We start from the raw sequence: 14,681 nt of genomic DNA on the forward strand, positions 1-14,681 counted from the left end.
TAAAGGTCCTGGATTTCACTGAATCATGTACTGGTTCTCTGCTCTCCACCTTTTTATGTGCACTTTGAGGATTCTTTGCAGTGAACCCTGCAGGTGCACAGTTCATCTAATACAGGCAGAGCACTCCAGAAGCCGAAATAAAAAACTCTTCAGTTCTTTCTTACAGGGAACAAAATAGTATCATGTTTAATTATTGCACTGTGATGAGAATATCTCATGAAAGGGCAGAACAACCTTTTGTCCTCATCTATTTAATTTGGGAATTCACTCATCTTCCTTATTTTATTAATTCATTGTAAGTAGAAAAGAGCTAATTGAGGTTGATCAGCCTTTTAATTCTTTCTTTGGTATGCCAGTTAGCTTTTGGTAAAGAAATGCAGATAGCTTAGGTAACTTAATACTGTAATGCCAGGAGATACTAGATCAAACTCTCTAATGCATTTCAGAATCAACTGTGCCTCTTCAGTAGACAGCTCTTGATTGACACTTGTTTTGGTGTTAATAGACTTATTTAGCAAATACTCTTAGGAAAGCATGTAAATAAAAAATAGACAGCTCTCCGTGTCCTTGGGTCTCAGTTAATTGTCAAAGGACATATGCACGAAACTTGCATTGTGCATAGGTATGTACATTTTCTTCTCTGCTTTACAATATCTGGATAAGGTGTAAATATGTTTATGAATTCTATAACAGCTCTGATTCCTTTTTTAACTGAAATATTTTTGTTTTTCAGTTTTGGCAAGCGTTCTGCCGGCAGCTTCAGACGTGGATGTGAATGCATTGTTTTAGAGCCATCTGAAATGATTGTGGTAAGAATATTTTCAGTCAGTTGCTTTCAAATTTTACAGACCAGCTTTTCACACTTCAACTACCAGTAAGACTTAAGATTTTCTGGTTTCAACGTGATCTTTTAATAAATAGAAAATGTCATACCTATAATTTATATTGTTGTTACATTTACTTTTTCAGATTTCTTGTAAAAGTAAAGTTTTCTTCTGCTAGAATGGTTTGTGGTTTGTTTTTTTTGTTTTTTTTTTTTTAGCAGCTTTATTATTATTGGTAAACATAGATGCTTTAAAGTATTAGTGTCAGGTTAGTTTAAGTAATTAATGTTTGAATTAATTTTAATCTCAACCATCTCAGGTTTTTAAGAATAAATTTGAAGGTTTTTTAATTCTGCCCATCTTCCTGGGTGAAGGTGAGGGTATTTTGTTAGCAGCATCTGCTGTAGTCCAGTGGCATAACATTGTCTCTGAGGGTTCACAGGCTTAAAAGTTTCAGTTGTCACCTCAGGGCGCATCATCTGAACAAATGCAAAATCGATGGGCTAATTAATTTTTTTCCTCTCTGTCACAGAGATACAGATCAGTTCATAATATAGGCAAGACAATTAGCTAAGCCATATAGATAGCTTAAATATAGACTGTGACACTAACCATTTATTTCCTTAAAAGTAACAGTTTCTGTAAAACTTATGGAAGCTCAGAAAAATGGGGTGTTACTTTAGGATTGTACTTGTTTGTTACCAGTTTGTGTAACTCGGATCTGACCATTTGGGAAACAAGTTTGTTGTCCCAGTTTTGTTCTCAAGAAGTATACAATTTCACTGGTTGTACCTGTGTGAATGTCTGTCTTTTTCACATGCATTCCTTGTTAAGTTATAAGGAGGAGTGGTATAAAGATAGGTAGAAAGATTGGGAAAGGAGATGACTAAACAAGACATTGTTGTGGACTGATGGATAATGTTGGGTCAGAGGCATATGTTTGCCAAAAAATGTAAACTCTACAGTTTTGGAAAGATGAAATTGAATGCTTCACTCAGGCTTTCAGTGGAATAGAAATGGAATGTACTTGGACTAGAAAGAATGATCCCCAGAGTTGTTTGGGCACACAAGAGGCGTGGCAGAGTGTCAGTGTGAAGGTGTCAGACCTGAAGTAGGTACACCCTGCAGAGGGGATGAACGCTGCCTGCTCTTGCGGTGAGCCAGGGACTGTGCACATCTGTTTGAGTCAGTGCACTGAAAGCTGTACTTAGTCACATGGGCTGACTGATGTGTGACACTTCTGACACGGAGAAGCTGCAAATTCATATGAGTATTTTGTCTAACATTTCTTTTCCTCGTTGGAAAATATGCAGGAACCTTGTGAGGTGCCTCATCTCTCATTCTGAGGGATGGAATTGAGTAACAGGAATTGGTTGAGTCTCCCTCATAGCCAATGTATAGCCAATGCTGTAGAGGGATATATGTGATTTTTTTTCTTCATTTCCTTGTTAGTCTCAAATAACTCAAGTAAGGTTTCTATTAGTAGGGTGAACACAGATGTTGATTTTCAGCCAAATTACTGCAAAAAGATCATTGTCTTTCAGGCAAAGCAGAATTAGTAGTTCAGATACTTTCATGGCAGCATACTGTTGTGTAGTAAAGTGGTCTTCAAATTCTGTAGACAGTGAAACTGAGAAGACAAATTTGATACTAGGATATTCCTAATAGGTATTTTTTATTCTCCCTTTTGTTGTTTTGAAGTGTTTTTTTACACATAAATCCAGTCTACTGGAAATCCTTTTATGCCTTCAAAATATTTGAAATAATAAAGCCAGTCCTGCCTGAAGAGTGAAGCTTTTACTATAGATTGGTTAGGGAAGATGCTGAATAAATGTCAATAGGGAAACAGGCAAGTATTCTCTTCTACCCATTTTCTTTCTGTAATTTATTGATAGTGAAATGTTTGTATTTCTGCAAACGTGAGAAAGGGGTGTAGAAGGGAGAATTTTTCTTTTGTCATTTTTGAAAAGTGATTGCATTCAGTGATCCTTTTCATATTAAAGTTCTATTTTTATTTTTTTTTAATAGTGCTGAAGTTTTTTCACTTAGTGCTGAAAATACAGGAAATTCAAAGCTGGCTGCTGTTTTTTGAAAATAGGATTTCTTCTGTTTCAAACAAGAAGCATTTTTCTCTCTTGTGGGGAAAGACACATGGGGAAAGACGTACTGTCTTGCATCTGTTGTAGGTTGATTACATGGAAGAAAATGAGGAGTATTTCCAGCGTCAAGCATCTCACAGGCAATCTCGAAGAAGGTTCAGGAAAATCAACCAGAAAGGGGAGCGACAAACAATTATTGATACTGTTGACCCTTATCCTGTGGGGAAGCCACCTCTACCTAGAGGCTACCATACGGTAAGCTGTCTGGATTTATGGTTCATAGTGAAAATAACAGTCAAAATAGTGAAAATAACAGTCAAAATGGCTAAACTTGCTGGTATCTTTCATGTGTGCTTCTGTGGGGAGGTTTCCCTTCAAAATAACTGTGAATGTGGCTCCATCAGTATGTGGATGTGTGCAGCTTGCATCTTAGTTCAGAGTCGAAAGTACGTTTTTTATGACTGTGAATGTCATGTATAAATTTTTAATGTCCTGATCATTATGAGAAATTGTTAAGGAAATTCTGTTTTCATTTCCTTTTGCTATTTAGTTGCAGTAGAATTAGTTTTGTGTACTGTGTTAGAAGGTCAGTTAGTGAAGCACTCGTTCACATATGTGGTAACAGGTGTTGCCTGGAGAGGACTGTGCTGCATAGTAGTACACCAAATTGGGTTAAATATGTCATTTCTTTTTGGAATTGAGAACTTAAATGTAAAATTTAAATTAACTTCTTCTGGTATTTGCACTTTATACTTGGATTTTAGTGAGCTATGTAGTTGGCCCATCATAGAGGAAATCATTTGGTCATTTTACTTGATTGCTTTTGGGGATGAGGGAATCTATGTATGTTTCCAGACTTTCTCTTGAGATGAAAATAAACTAATAATTAAAACTTATTCTACAAAATATTTTATATGGCTTTTAAACTGAGAAAAGCTCCACTAGATTAATATGTTTGTTTTGTATTGATTCCAGCTGTGAGCAAAATACTGGAAAAGCTGTTTGTCTTTGGCTCTCATTTATTTGTTTAAGCCCTAAATCTGGTAGAACCATAAAGGCATGGGCATAAATCACTTTGTGTATATTTAATCTCATTGAGTTCCATAGGCTGAATTTTGTATGGTGTAAGCCATATACATAAAAATTTGCAGGATGAGAGCTTTAGTGTTTTTTAAATGCTGTCTTTGGTACAGTGCAGTTGTTAGCTTTTTCAATTTTTCCTTCCTTACCCTTATTCCTTGACTTGTTTGCCAGTTCACTGTATATTCAATGTGTGTGTCTATAAGTGTGTAGATGTTTGATTACATCTGTTAATTATACAGGCTTTTCCTCATGACTTGAATAATTACATTTTATGCCAACAGTTTGGTTTTGTTTATACAACAGCTTTCAATAGTTTAATTTTCAGTGCAGTTTTAATTGGCTCTAAATTTAAGGCGAATTGAGCCAGTTCACTTGGTTTGAAGATAAAATATTTTACTGGCCTTTCTTGCAAAAAACAAAATAAAATAAAAGTGCTATTGTACTTTGTAGGAATTACAGAAAGATTCACTTTTGTTCATTTTATTTAGGTGTGTGTGTTGTGCTTAGCAAACAGTGGTAGTGTGATTTGTGCCTAACTCTAGAAGGACAATATTTAGGTTACACAGTGCCATTTGCATCCATAAGTCCTTGCCTGTTGTATAAATTTCACTTTAGGTGTACCTGATGAGTTTTTGGAAGCTTAACTGGTACTAAAAGCAAAAGTCCATCCTGTGCTATTCTGTTGTGCAAGTTCATAATGGTTTTGTGTATGTGCTGGGAAATCCATTGCAAGCGAGATTTCATATTAAGATGGAAGAGATTGCCAAATAAACTGTAAAATTTACAATAGTTACAGTCAACTGTTGCTTTTCAAAGTGTAATATAATGCATCTAACTGGCTTTATTATTTTTTTCAAGGCAAATAGAGTCAAATAAGCTCAAACGGGTTTTAAAATGTAGTTAAGACTTCATGCTGGTCCATTTCCCCCTATTTTTACAGTATTTGGTGATCTTGTGGACATTATTCTCTCATTCACTTCTTCTAGCAATGTTACTTCAGTTGCTTTAACCATACATGTTATGGGCTGCGTTGTCTTTTCACCCTTCCTATTTTATGTCCTTTGACCTCATTTTATTGGTCTTAATATCTTGAAAAATTGACTGAAAAAAAGCAGGATTTTTTTGTATTCATATAGGAATTCAAAACATATCATAGCACATATCTTGTGGACTTGTTGCCCATCCATTCTTTGGTCAGCATCTGTCAGGGTGTTGTCTTTGTTTCTATTCTTTAATTTTTGATAAAAAAGATGGAAGCATTAAGTTAAATTGAAAAAGATTTAATATGATATAATTTTTTTCAAGTTTGCTCTTTCATGTGCATGTGTTCTAGTTTAGGTGTTATGTATATGAGGCTTAAAGTAATAAAGCTGCTTTGATAGTAGCCTCGAAATCTTCATAATGTGTAATTTTCTTCTGTTTTACCCTAAATCCGTAGAATTAGCATGTAAAATTATTTAGGTTGTCGATAAATAATTATGCTTTATTAGCAGTAGCCTCTGAATGCTTTTCTTCAGAAGGTTCAAACAGTATTTTCTGAAGAAACATACACATCTAGATGTGTATAAGGATAAATAATTATGCTTTATTAGCAGTAGCCTCTGAATGCTTTTCTTCAGAAGGTTCAAACAGTATTTTCTGAAGAAACTTTTCTGTATCATAAAACCATAGAGTGAGATGTAGAGATGAAATGTAGGTGCATGGTGTGCTTTCCAAGAATTAAAAATTAAATGCAGTGCTCTCAGTTGCAGCATGGCTTTCTGCAGTAGAGCCAACTTGTATGGGTTGGTGGACCCTCATTAACATGATTTTAACATTATCTTCATAGTGGTGGAATGTACTATGGCATGTCTGATAATGTTCATCTTTTCCTTTCCTCCTATATGGCATTCATTTCATTTTGGCTCACAGGAATGCACTAAACCTCAGGTATTGTAACTTACTGTGTATGGTCCACTAACAATTTATTTGTGGGTTTGCGGTGTGATATCATAAATACTGATGCGACATGATGACTAAAATTGACTTTGCTTTGACAGTTCAGCAATCTCAGTGTGATACAAAAATACTTACATAAGGGTGAAATTTACCAACAGCACAATGGCTCTTGCCCAGCTTGATTGACCTTCCTTGTTTGCACATCCTGTGATGTGTAGGAAATGAGAACCATAAGCAAAGGGTGCACATCACCTATTCAGTGTTTGGCAGACACTTTACTCAAGTATCTCCTTCATGAAACAGAGGACTTAATCTTTGATTTTAACTTAAAAAATATGACCCCCATCACCATTTCGTACCTGTATGTCAGTAAAATGGGGTGTGGGGAAATGGAGTGTGACAGGATGAGCAATATAGAGACTAAAAAAGGCTTTGCCCTGGTGTTTCTTGCTTGTCTTCCACTCTGATGTTTTCTACTGACTCAGTATAACTAAGTATAAGAGGCTACATATTTTGTAGGCAGAGTATATTTAAATGGCCATTATCTGAAACACAGCTTTGCCAAGCTGGGGAGAAGAAGGTACCCAAATAAGTATCTTGGAATGGTACCAAACCAAACAAAATAAGTTCTGAAAGTTTTTCCTGATATCAGACCTCAGATGCACTCAAAATGATCTGAAGATGTGAGCGGCATCTTTTAAACTTAAGTGGCATTTGCAGTTGCACTTGTTCTTGCCAAAATAAATAAATACTGAGCATCCATCAGATACAGTGTTTGATAAGAATGTGTGTTACCAAATTGTTAAATGTCCCCACTTCTATGCTTGAGAAATCTCTTGTTTTAGTGCTGAAAAGAAATTAAGACAAATTGAGACTATTTCTTTTTTTAGGTTAGAAGTTTTCTCTTCAAACATTGCTTTTGTCAATTCCTGGGATATTTTTTTGTCAGGAAATGCATTTTACAAGTTCCTCCTGTGTCACATTGTTAAATTCATCTATTTAAGACACTTAGAGGGTTCAAATTTCAATATGTTTCCAGTATGATAGCCAAGTGATTTCTGGACTGAAATATTCTCATTTTTCAAAATGTATAGTACACTTCTTCTAGGAACTCAGTTCCTTACCTTCAGATCAGTTCTCCCCAGTTTTTTCAGTGGTATGATCCTAAGTAACCTATGGTTACTAAAATACTGTGTTTGAGTGATAATTTACTTCTCAAATTATGGTAGGAATTTGAAATACTTTGTAGTATTCTATAACTTATCCTAATGTTCAAAAGATCATTTGAAGCGAAATTTAATGTTGAGTATCAGACATGTTACTTTTGGAACAAGTGTTGGTGATTTCTAGGGTAAGGAAAATGGAAACTTTGTAGTATATGGAAATAAAATAAATGTGGTTTATCACACAGATAAAATTCCATCCTTTCTTACTACCTTTTATAGTTGGGCAAAATTGATAATTTATTTTTCAGAAAAAGAAAAAGCCAGTAAGTTTGAGCTTCTGTCACTTGAATCTAGAAAATGTTTGCTTGTGCTTCTCATGTGTCAGAAACATCTTTAACTAGATTAGTGTTAATGCCTCCTTACTTAATAGCATAAATAGGATTTTAACTCTTCTAAATGTGGATTTTCATTCTGTGTCTACCTATACTTAAGGCTACATCATATTTTCAGTACAAAGCCTTTGTTCAGAATGATTTGACTGAAACAAGTGTGAAGCCATTCTCCTGAGAGCCTACATGGTTTTACTTCTGCTTTAGACTGTTGTTTTGGGTTGGGGTTTTTTGTTTTTGTTTGGTTTGTCTGTTTGTTTTGTTTCTTTGTTTAAATACCTTAAAAGTGAATAGTCATCTGTGGAATGATTTTAAAAAAGAGTAGACTGTCTTGTAATATCTTACTGCCAGTAAATTTGTGGCTGCTTCAGTGCATCTGTGAAGAATTAGTCATGCTTGATCTGAGTGTTGCTGAGCTGGTTATTCTGTGTATAACGTATGGAATATTTGGCATAAACTGGCACAAGCTCATAAAGGAAAAATCACTTTGTACAAAATTAGGTGCTGTTTTTCAGTGGCATAGAGATTACAAGTAGTGATTTGTACCTCCCTGGTTTGTGATAGTCTGTGTCTCTATGTAAACTGAGATGTGGGCTTTTACTAGTCTATACTGTAGGCTTTACATTCTAAAGGCAGAGTATCAAATCTTACTGGGGTATATTTAAAGAGATGCAGGTAGGCCTGTAAGAATAGTGCTGAAGCACCTGCAGATAGCCCTGAACAGAATGATGGTGTGTGGTGTTTTACTCTGTGTGAATCTCTCTAGATTTGAATTAGTTAACAGGCTTACAAAATTTGCTGCCAGTGCATTCTCAGCCAGTCTTTCTATAGCCAGCTGCTGAAATCACTGCAAAAGGGCTCTCTGCCTTTAGGAGCCTTCCTTATCCCATTCAGCTTGAGATTCACGTGGGGTGACAATCCGTTTATCCGGTGTTGGAAAGAAAAGAGCGGTGGGCATGGAGCCATCAATAACCCCGGCTTCTACCCCAGCTACAGGCATGTAACAATTTTATCCTCACACAAGGCTGTAGAGCTTTGTGAGATGTGTTTAGTGCAGACAAGTATTCCTTATGGATTTTATCTGAAGGAGCTGACTGAAAATGTGAATGAGAGGAGGGCTGGAAATTATACCATGTCTAATGTTGCTGAGTCAAATCTGATCTGCAGACATGACTCCCTGAAAAAATAAGCATAGAGTTTTTTCTAGCTTGTATGTGTGGTGTGCACTATTTTTAGAAAAGGGTAAGAGCCTACTCATTTACTAGCAAATTGTAGAAAACTTTCTTCCTGCCTCTAACTTCTCTTAAAATTAATAGTGCAAAGCACTGGCACAGCAGCCTTCTTTTTTCCTGATAAGGTTTGGATTCCCATTGTCTGCTAAGAATCTAAAATACCTGGATTGAAAATTTAGGTTCAGATTGTTCTGTTTTATGAAACAAATTTGCCTTCACCTTCCTTTTGTCTGCAAAAGGACACTATAAAACCTTTGTATATCATATTGCTACATTTAGGAAGGATTTTTAAAAAAAGCCACATTATTTCTTTCTGCCCAAATTTGATGCAAAACCCTGGTCATTTTCCTTTATTCAGTGTGTGGCTACTGAAGTGATGTGGAAGTTTATAAGATGACAAGCAGTATTTTCTGGTTGTTAGCAGAGTAGATGCAAATTCCAAGAAATTGATTCAATTTTTAGCACTTTGTTACAGAAGTCCAGTATAATATGGGATGAGGTTTAACGGTAAAAACCAGCCAAATACCATTGCTTCTCTGCATGTTTGCTTATGTCATATGTTGTAAAATACATGTTGCTGCACATCCTTCCATGGACCACGCTACATATGATCATGATCATGAAGTACTCACATGTACTTGCTTTTCAATATTGTGGACTTTGCAGTACTGTGATGTAGCTTGATAAACTGTATTCATGTTAGTGCATTATATTTTACACAGTAAATTGATGCCAGTATCATAAAGTACTTGTCTTGTGGCATTTCAGTTGTCTTAAATTACTTTGAATCAGAAAGAAACAGTTGCCAGATACCCATCTACAAGAAATCTGTTTAAAAGAACACTGTCAATCTTTCAAGCTGCAGCTTTTAATGTTCCTGATGATTTTTAGAAATATCAAGAACTTCTAATACAAGATCACTTAACAAAACAAGAAACAAACAACAGACTCAATCATGAGTATTCACATTAACAATAAAAAAGCTTGCCTTCAGGAAGACAAGAAAGAGCCACATCTAAGAAAACTATTTGATAGGACAAGATAGGATTATTTGATAGAGGGCAAGAAGGTATGGTGGACACAGTGGAAGCTTGACTTTGTGAAAAGCTGTAAAGGATGTGGAGAGGTTGGAGGAAAAAACAATCTTTTAAGCATCTTTGACCTTAGAAGTGTTGCAAGTGCATTTACGAAGGAAAAAAGTGGCCAGGGAAACAAGTGGGGACAAATACACTGCGGTTGTCAGAAATGTTTGGAGCACAGGATGTTTGAGGGTTTTGGCTTTAGAGGCTTGTATGAGTTATGGTACCTGGACCTATTTAAATAGATACAACTTTGGTAACAGATTTTTCCCCAGATACAAGAAAAATGTGAAGAGGAAGGAAGCTGCTCTGTGGTTTATGCAAAATGAAAGCAAGAAGGTTGCCTCACATAAATAAAAGTTGAACTGAACTCAGTCTGTTCCTGGTTATGACACAAATTAATTTAAGTAATGTCAGCAGAAAAACATAATGGTGTATGCACCTAAATTTGCAGAATATTGCTGATGAGAAGGAGCGTGGTATGCAAAGTTTTAAACACATTAGCATAAATAATGCATGCTTGTTTGCCCAAACAAATTTGTTAATAACAAAACAGTATAAAATAATTTAACATTTCTAGTGTTCATGTTGAAAAATAAAATACATTGGTTGTGCCATTAATAAAGGAAAAGGGCTAGTTCTTAGCGCTGCCATGTGCAAGTGTACTTTTACCAGGAAGGATATTTGTTAAGTTGCTTTTCTTCATCTACAAAATCCAGTGTGTAATTTCAAAAGCAGCTGCTTTTATTATTCCATGATGGCGATGATCATGATTTCAAATGAGCTTGGTGTTTACATCATAAGGGGAAGTAATACAAAATGCTTAATAGACATACATAGTCTTTATATTTGAACACGTCCAGTAACATTAATTCCTGAGGAGTGTGACTGTGTTATATGTGTTAGGTGCATTTTGAAGTGAGACACTACAAAAACTGTGGGATAATTTTACCTTAAATGCGAAATTTAATGCTTGAGATGATTTGGGCAGCTCACAGTAACCATTTTTTAATGGAAGTTGGATGTTTCTTTATGGGAACATCCCCTGGTAATGTTATAATGGCAATAAGTAATTCCCATCGCTGTGTTCTGTGTGTTCTGGCAAAACACCACCTTTTTAGCCTCACTGCTTCCTTCCTTCATCCATGTTTTAAGGGACTGTTATTGTTTCAAGTTATGTATAAAGTTTTGTATTATTATTAATATATGAGCAATGCTATAATTTTATTTTGTGTAGCACCCAAAGTGAAGCAAAATTGTTACTTCTTCATCCTTTTAGTAATGACTACTGGCAAGCTAATGCAAAATTAATGACATGCAGTGTGTTATTTACTCAACTTGCAGCTTCTGTCAGAGGTTGTCTATTTTTGTAAATTACATCATCCTTACTGCAGAACTCTTATATCCATTGGGATTTACTATTCTTCCATTCCCTTTGGAAGGGCTCACATTGATGTCATAACTGGATTTGTAATTTTGATTAGATTTGGAAACTCAAAGAGAAACATTGAAGCTATTCAGTATTTTCTGCAACTGAAGTGTCAGTAATATTTCTGAGGTTTTTGGTTATTTTTTTTTTACATGTTAATGACACCAAGTCCTGTTTATAGCTTGTAGAGTTGCCAATACTTTATGACCACACATGTGTAAACTTTGTTTAATAATAGCATAGATTTTCCAGAGTGACATGATTTTATTGCTGCTACTGATTTGTGATGTGCTCTTTTATCTTATATAAAGGATTGTTTTTCTGAGATGTAGGGTATAAAACTAAATGCGAGGTATGTCATCAAAGCAGAAAGTTGTTAATGCAGCAGAAGAATTTTTTTTCGTATCTCTTTTCTAAATTGATCGTTGCACAATGTAACTAAATAAAAATATTGAATTTCCACCATTTGGACTTGATGATCCTTGTGGGTCCCTTCCAACTCAGCAGACTCTGTGATTAGAGCTGAGGAAAATTAAAAAAGCAAATGTATACATATGTGAAAGGATATCCTCGTTAACATGGGGTTGTACAGTTAGAAATGCTGTTTGTATGTAAAGTACATATGGGGAAATAAAATCTGCCATATTATATTTGTGGAATGCCAATACAGATCCTTTTAATGCTGGCATTTCGGTACAGACGAGTATCATGAGTGATAGTAGTGATGCAATTATTTGCCCACTAAGCGAGGGAAAGAAGCTGTCAGTTCATTTTTTTCCCAAGCATCTGAGCCACTGTTATGTAACCTGAACTTGACATGGTGACTAAAAGATGACATTATTAGTTATATTAGGTGTTTCTGAGTACTTTTAATAAAGGCTTGTATTTGCCTTGACTAATTTCAAATTATCATTTTGCTGAGTGAATTTCAAGGCTCTAAAAAAATATAACAAATTTAGTAAGTTAAAATATCCTAAGCAACTAAGAAAGTATACAATTGAAACATGGGGAAAACGTAATGTTCCAAGTTCCATGACAACAAATGGCATGCTGGGCTGGATCATCAGTGATTGTCACCTAGTACTAAGAACTGGTGAGGCCACCCCTGGAATCCCCTGCCAAGTTTTGGGTCTCTCACCATGAAATGGACACTGAGGTGCTGGAGTGTGTCAAATGTGTGATGGGTAAACCCTTTGCAACTTTATTGGGTAGATGTGCATTATCAGTGGCATTTACATTTACTTGCATCCTTCATTGGTTGACAGTTCAGTACAGGAGAGCTAACAAGTCCTAAGATAGTTAGCTTGAATTTGCCAAAAGGTTTGTGTGTGAACCCTTTCCCTGTCTTTTTACACCCTGTTGTGTAGACATACTTTTAAAGCAATTTTAGATTCCTTGTATTTATACTTTTTTAATGGAAAGATTTTTTTTAGTGCTTTTCTCATTAAAAAACCTTTCTTTTTAATGTTATGGTCTAGTTAAAGTGTTAGTATTCTGTTATATGTGTAATGCGTATTGGGAGCTGGGCTTTAGGTTCGAGTATATTCAAATTATATTTGAATTTTCTGACAGTATAAGTTTTGACATGCAGCTGGAACAGCTGGCAGGTGTGGCTGGGAGAAAACCTATACAGATTGTGTTCTCACTCTGTTTTGCATTATTTTATATTCATGTGTGTGTGGATGTGCTAAAATGTAAAATATTTTACTTTTCCTCCTTTTACATCTAAATTATGTATTACTCTTGAACACTGTAATTTGGCAATTATAAAGGCCTGCAGCTAACTGGTTTTAAAGTCTTCAAATGATCTGTGGTGCACAAAAGACCTCACTTAAAAGTAAGAATTCTGACACCAGTCTTGGAATGCAAAACAGCATAGAACCAAATTACAAGAAAGATTCAGTCTGGTAGGTGCACTTCTCCCTATTTTTCTTTAACAATTTTATATCTAGGTAGCTGATCTTGTAATTACAAGGAACAAATGTAGTGTTATGTTTGCGAAATGGAACGTCCATAAAGTGATGGTAGTTGGCTTCCTGATTTATTTGATTGGGGAAGAGAAAAGGGAAAGGGCATTTCTTAGAATTTTATATTAAGTTCTCTTTATTTGAGGGATATAATCTCGTGGTTTGACTTTTTTCCTATATAAAACCAATTTTGCTCATTTTGCTTGATAATTATGTTAAAAGTAAAGGACATGTGAAATTTCATGGGGTTTATTGCTGATAAAAGGTCTGTATAAATTATTTCTGTACAGTTGCTAGAGGCAGGGCACAAAGCTCTCAGGATATGTTAGTGCATGGTGCATTACACAAGAGAGGATATGCAGGGGCACAAGAAAGAGAGTTCTCCCAAAAGAAAAAGATCTTATACTGGTAAACTCTTCAGTGTTGGTTTTAATTGGGAACCCCTGGAGAAGGCTCTTCAGAGAGTCTTGGCATAAGACTACGACTGGGGACAAAAACAAGAGTTATTTCCTTCCAACAGACAACTGAAGTGAAATTTCTCTGTAACAGCAACCAGCTCTTTCCAAGTTAAACTTCCTCAAAACACCAGAGATAAGTAGTAAGTTACTCTGGGAGATGTCCAAGTACACATCAAAAAAGATGAACAGATATTCTGGTGGTTTTCTGCTGGCCCTATCTATGACTACACCTTGAACAGGATTTCAGATTCTCCCTTAAAGCTTCTAAATAAGATACTGTTAGAAAGCATATTGTATTAGCTTGGAACGAAAATTCTGCCCCTCCACTAGTGCTGAAGTCACCCAATGAAGAAATAAACAGCAAATAGCAATAGAAAACCAGCTAGCATTTATAGGAGACTGAAAAATCTGGGGTTTGTTTGTTTTTAATCAATTAATATTTCATATTGAGATATTAAATAATTGTTCCCCTGCCTTGGTTGATCTTGGATACGTTCACTTCTGTGCCGCAACAATCATCCTTGTAATGCAAATATGGCAGCATATTTCAGGTAACACGTTTCAATGGGGCTGCTACTGACCATAACAATATAGAATTTGGACAATTAATTGACCTCAGAAAAATTGCTGAGTTTTGTTTTTACCTTTTAACAGTGAAGCAGTAGGATACACATGGAAGAGGTTTGCAGTCATCCACCTTCTTTAAAGTTTTCCTATGTTGTTCTACAGCAAAGAATGTGAAATTTTAGGGTTGCCTCATGTAAGTGAAGGACTTGTGTTCCTGGATTCCTGCTGTGAAATTGGTAGGGACAGGATGATATGTGGGAGTTTTTGTGGATATTTTGTTAGTTTGTTTTTCCTCCAAGACAGTGGGCCAATTTGTATCTCAGTAGTGAACCTTGTCCCCAGCAGTTCTGGATATCAAAGTGCTGTTCAGATGTGGTAAAGAAAGCTTGCTACTCCTGTATGCTTGACATCATGGCTCTTGACCTTAAAAGTGTTTTTGCTGTTTTGCTT

The 14,681-nt window shown here is 35.6% G+C and overlaps 1 protein-coding gene across 9 annotated transcripts in view; it reads left to right on the top strand.

Moving 5' to 3' along the window:
* The window catches only part of RAPGEF2 (Rap guanine nucleotide exchange factor 2), a 182,912-nt gene that overhangs the window by 92,807 nt on the left and 75,424 nt on the right, over positions 1 to 14,681 (top strand). For 7 of the 9 annotated variants that reach the window (XM_015624561.2, XM_015624568.2, XM_015624558.2 and 4 more), the window contains exons 5-7: positions 734 to 809; positions 3,011 to 3,178; positions 5,918 to 5,935. In XM_015624561.2, the coding sequence (XP_015480047.1) occupies positions 734 to 809; positions 3,011 to 3,178; positions 5,918 to 5,935 (262 nt within the window). The remainder of the gene's footprint in view (positions 1 to 733; positions 810 to 3,010; positions 3,179 to 5,917; positions 5,936 to 14,681) is intronic. The other 2 variants (XM_015624559.2, XM_015624564.2) reach the window with 1 other exon arrangement.

Source organism: Parus major, chromosome 4 (genome assembly GCF_001522545.3).
Source record: "Parus major isolate Abel chromosome 4, Parus_major1.1, whole genome shotgun sequence".
Taxonomy (NCBI): domain Eukaryota; kingdom Metazoa; phylum Chordata; class Aves; order Passeriformes; family Paridae; genus Parus; species Parus major.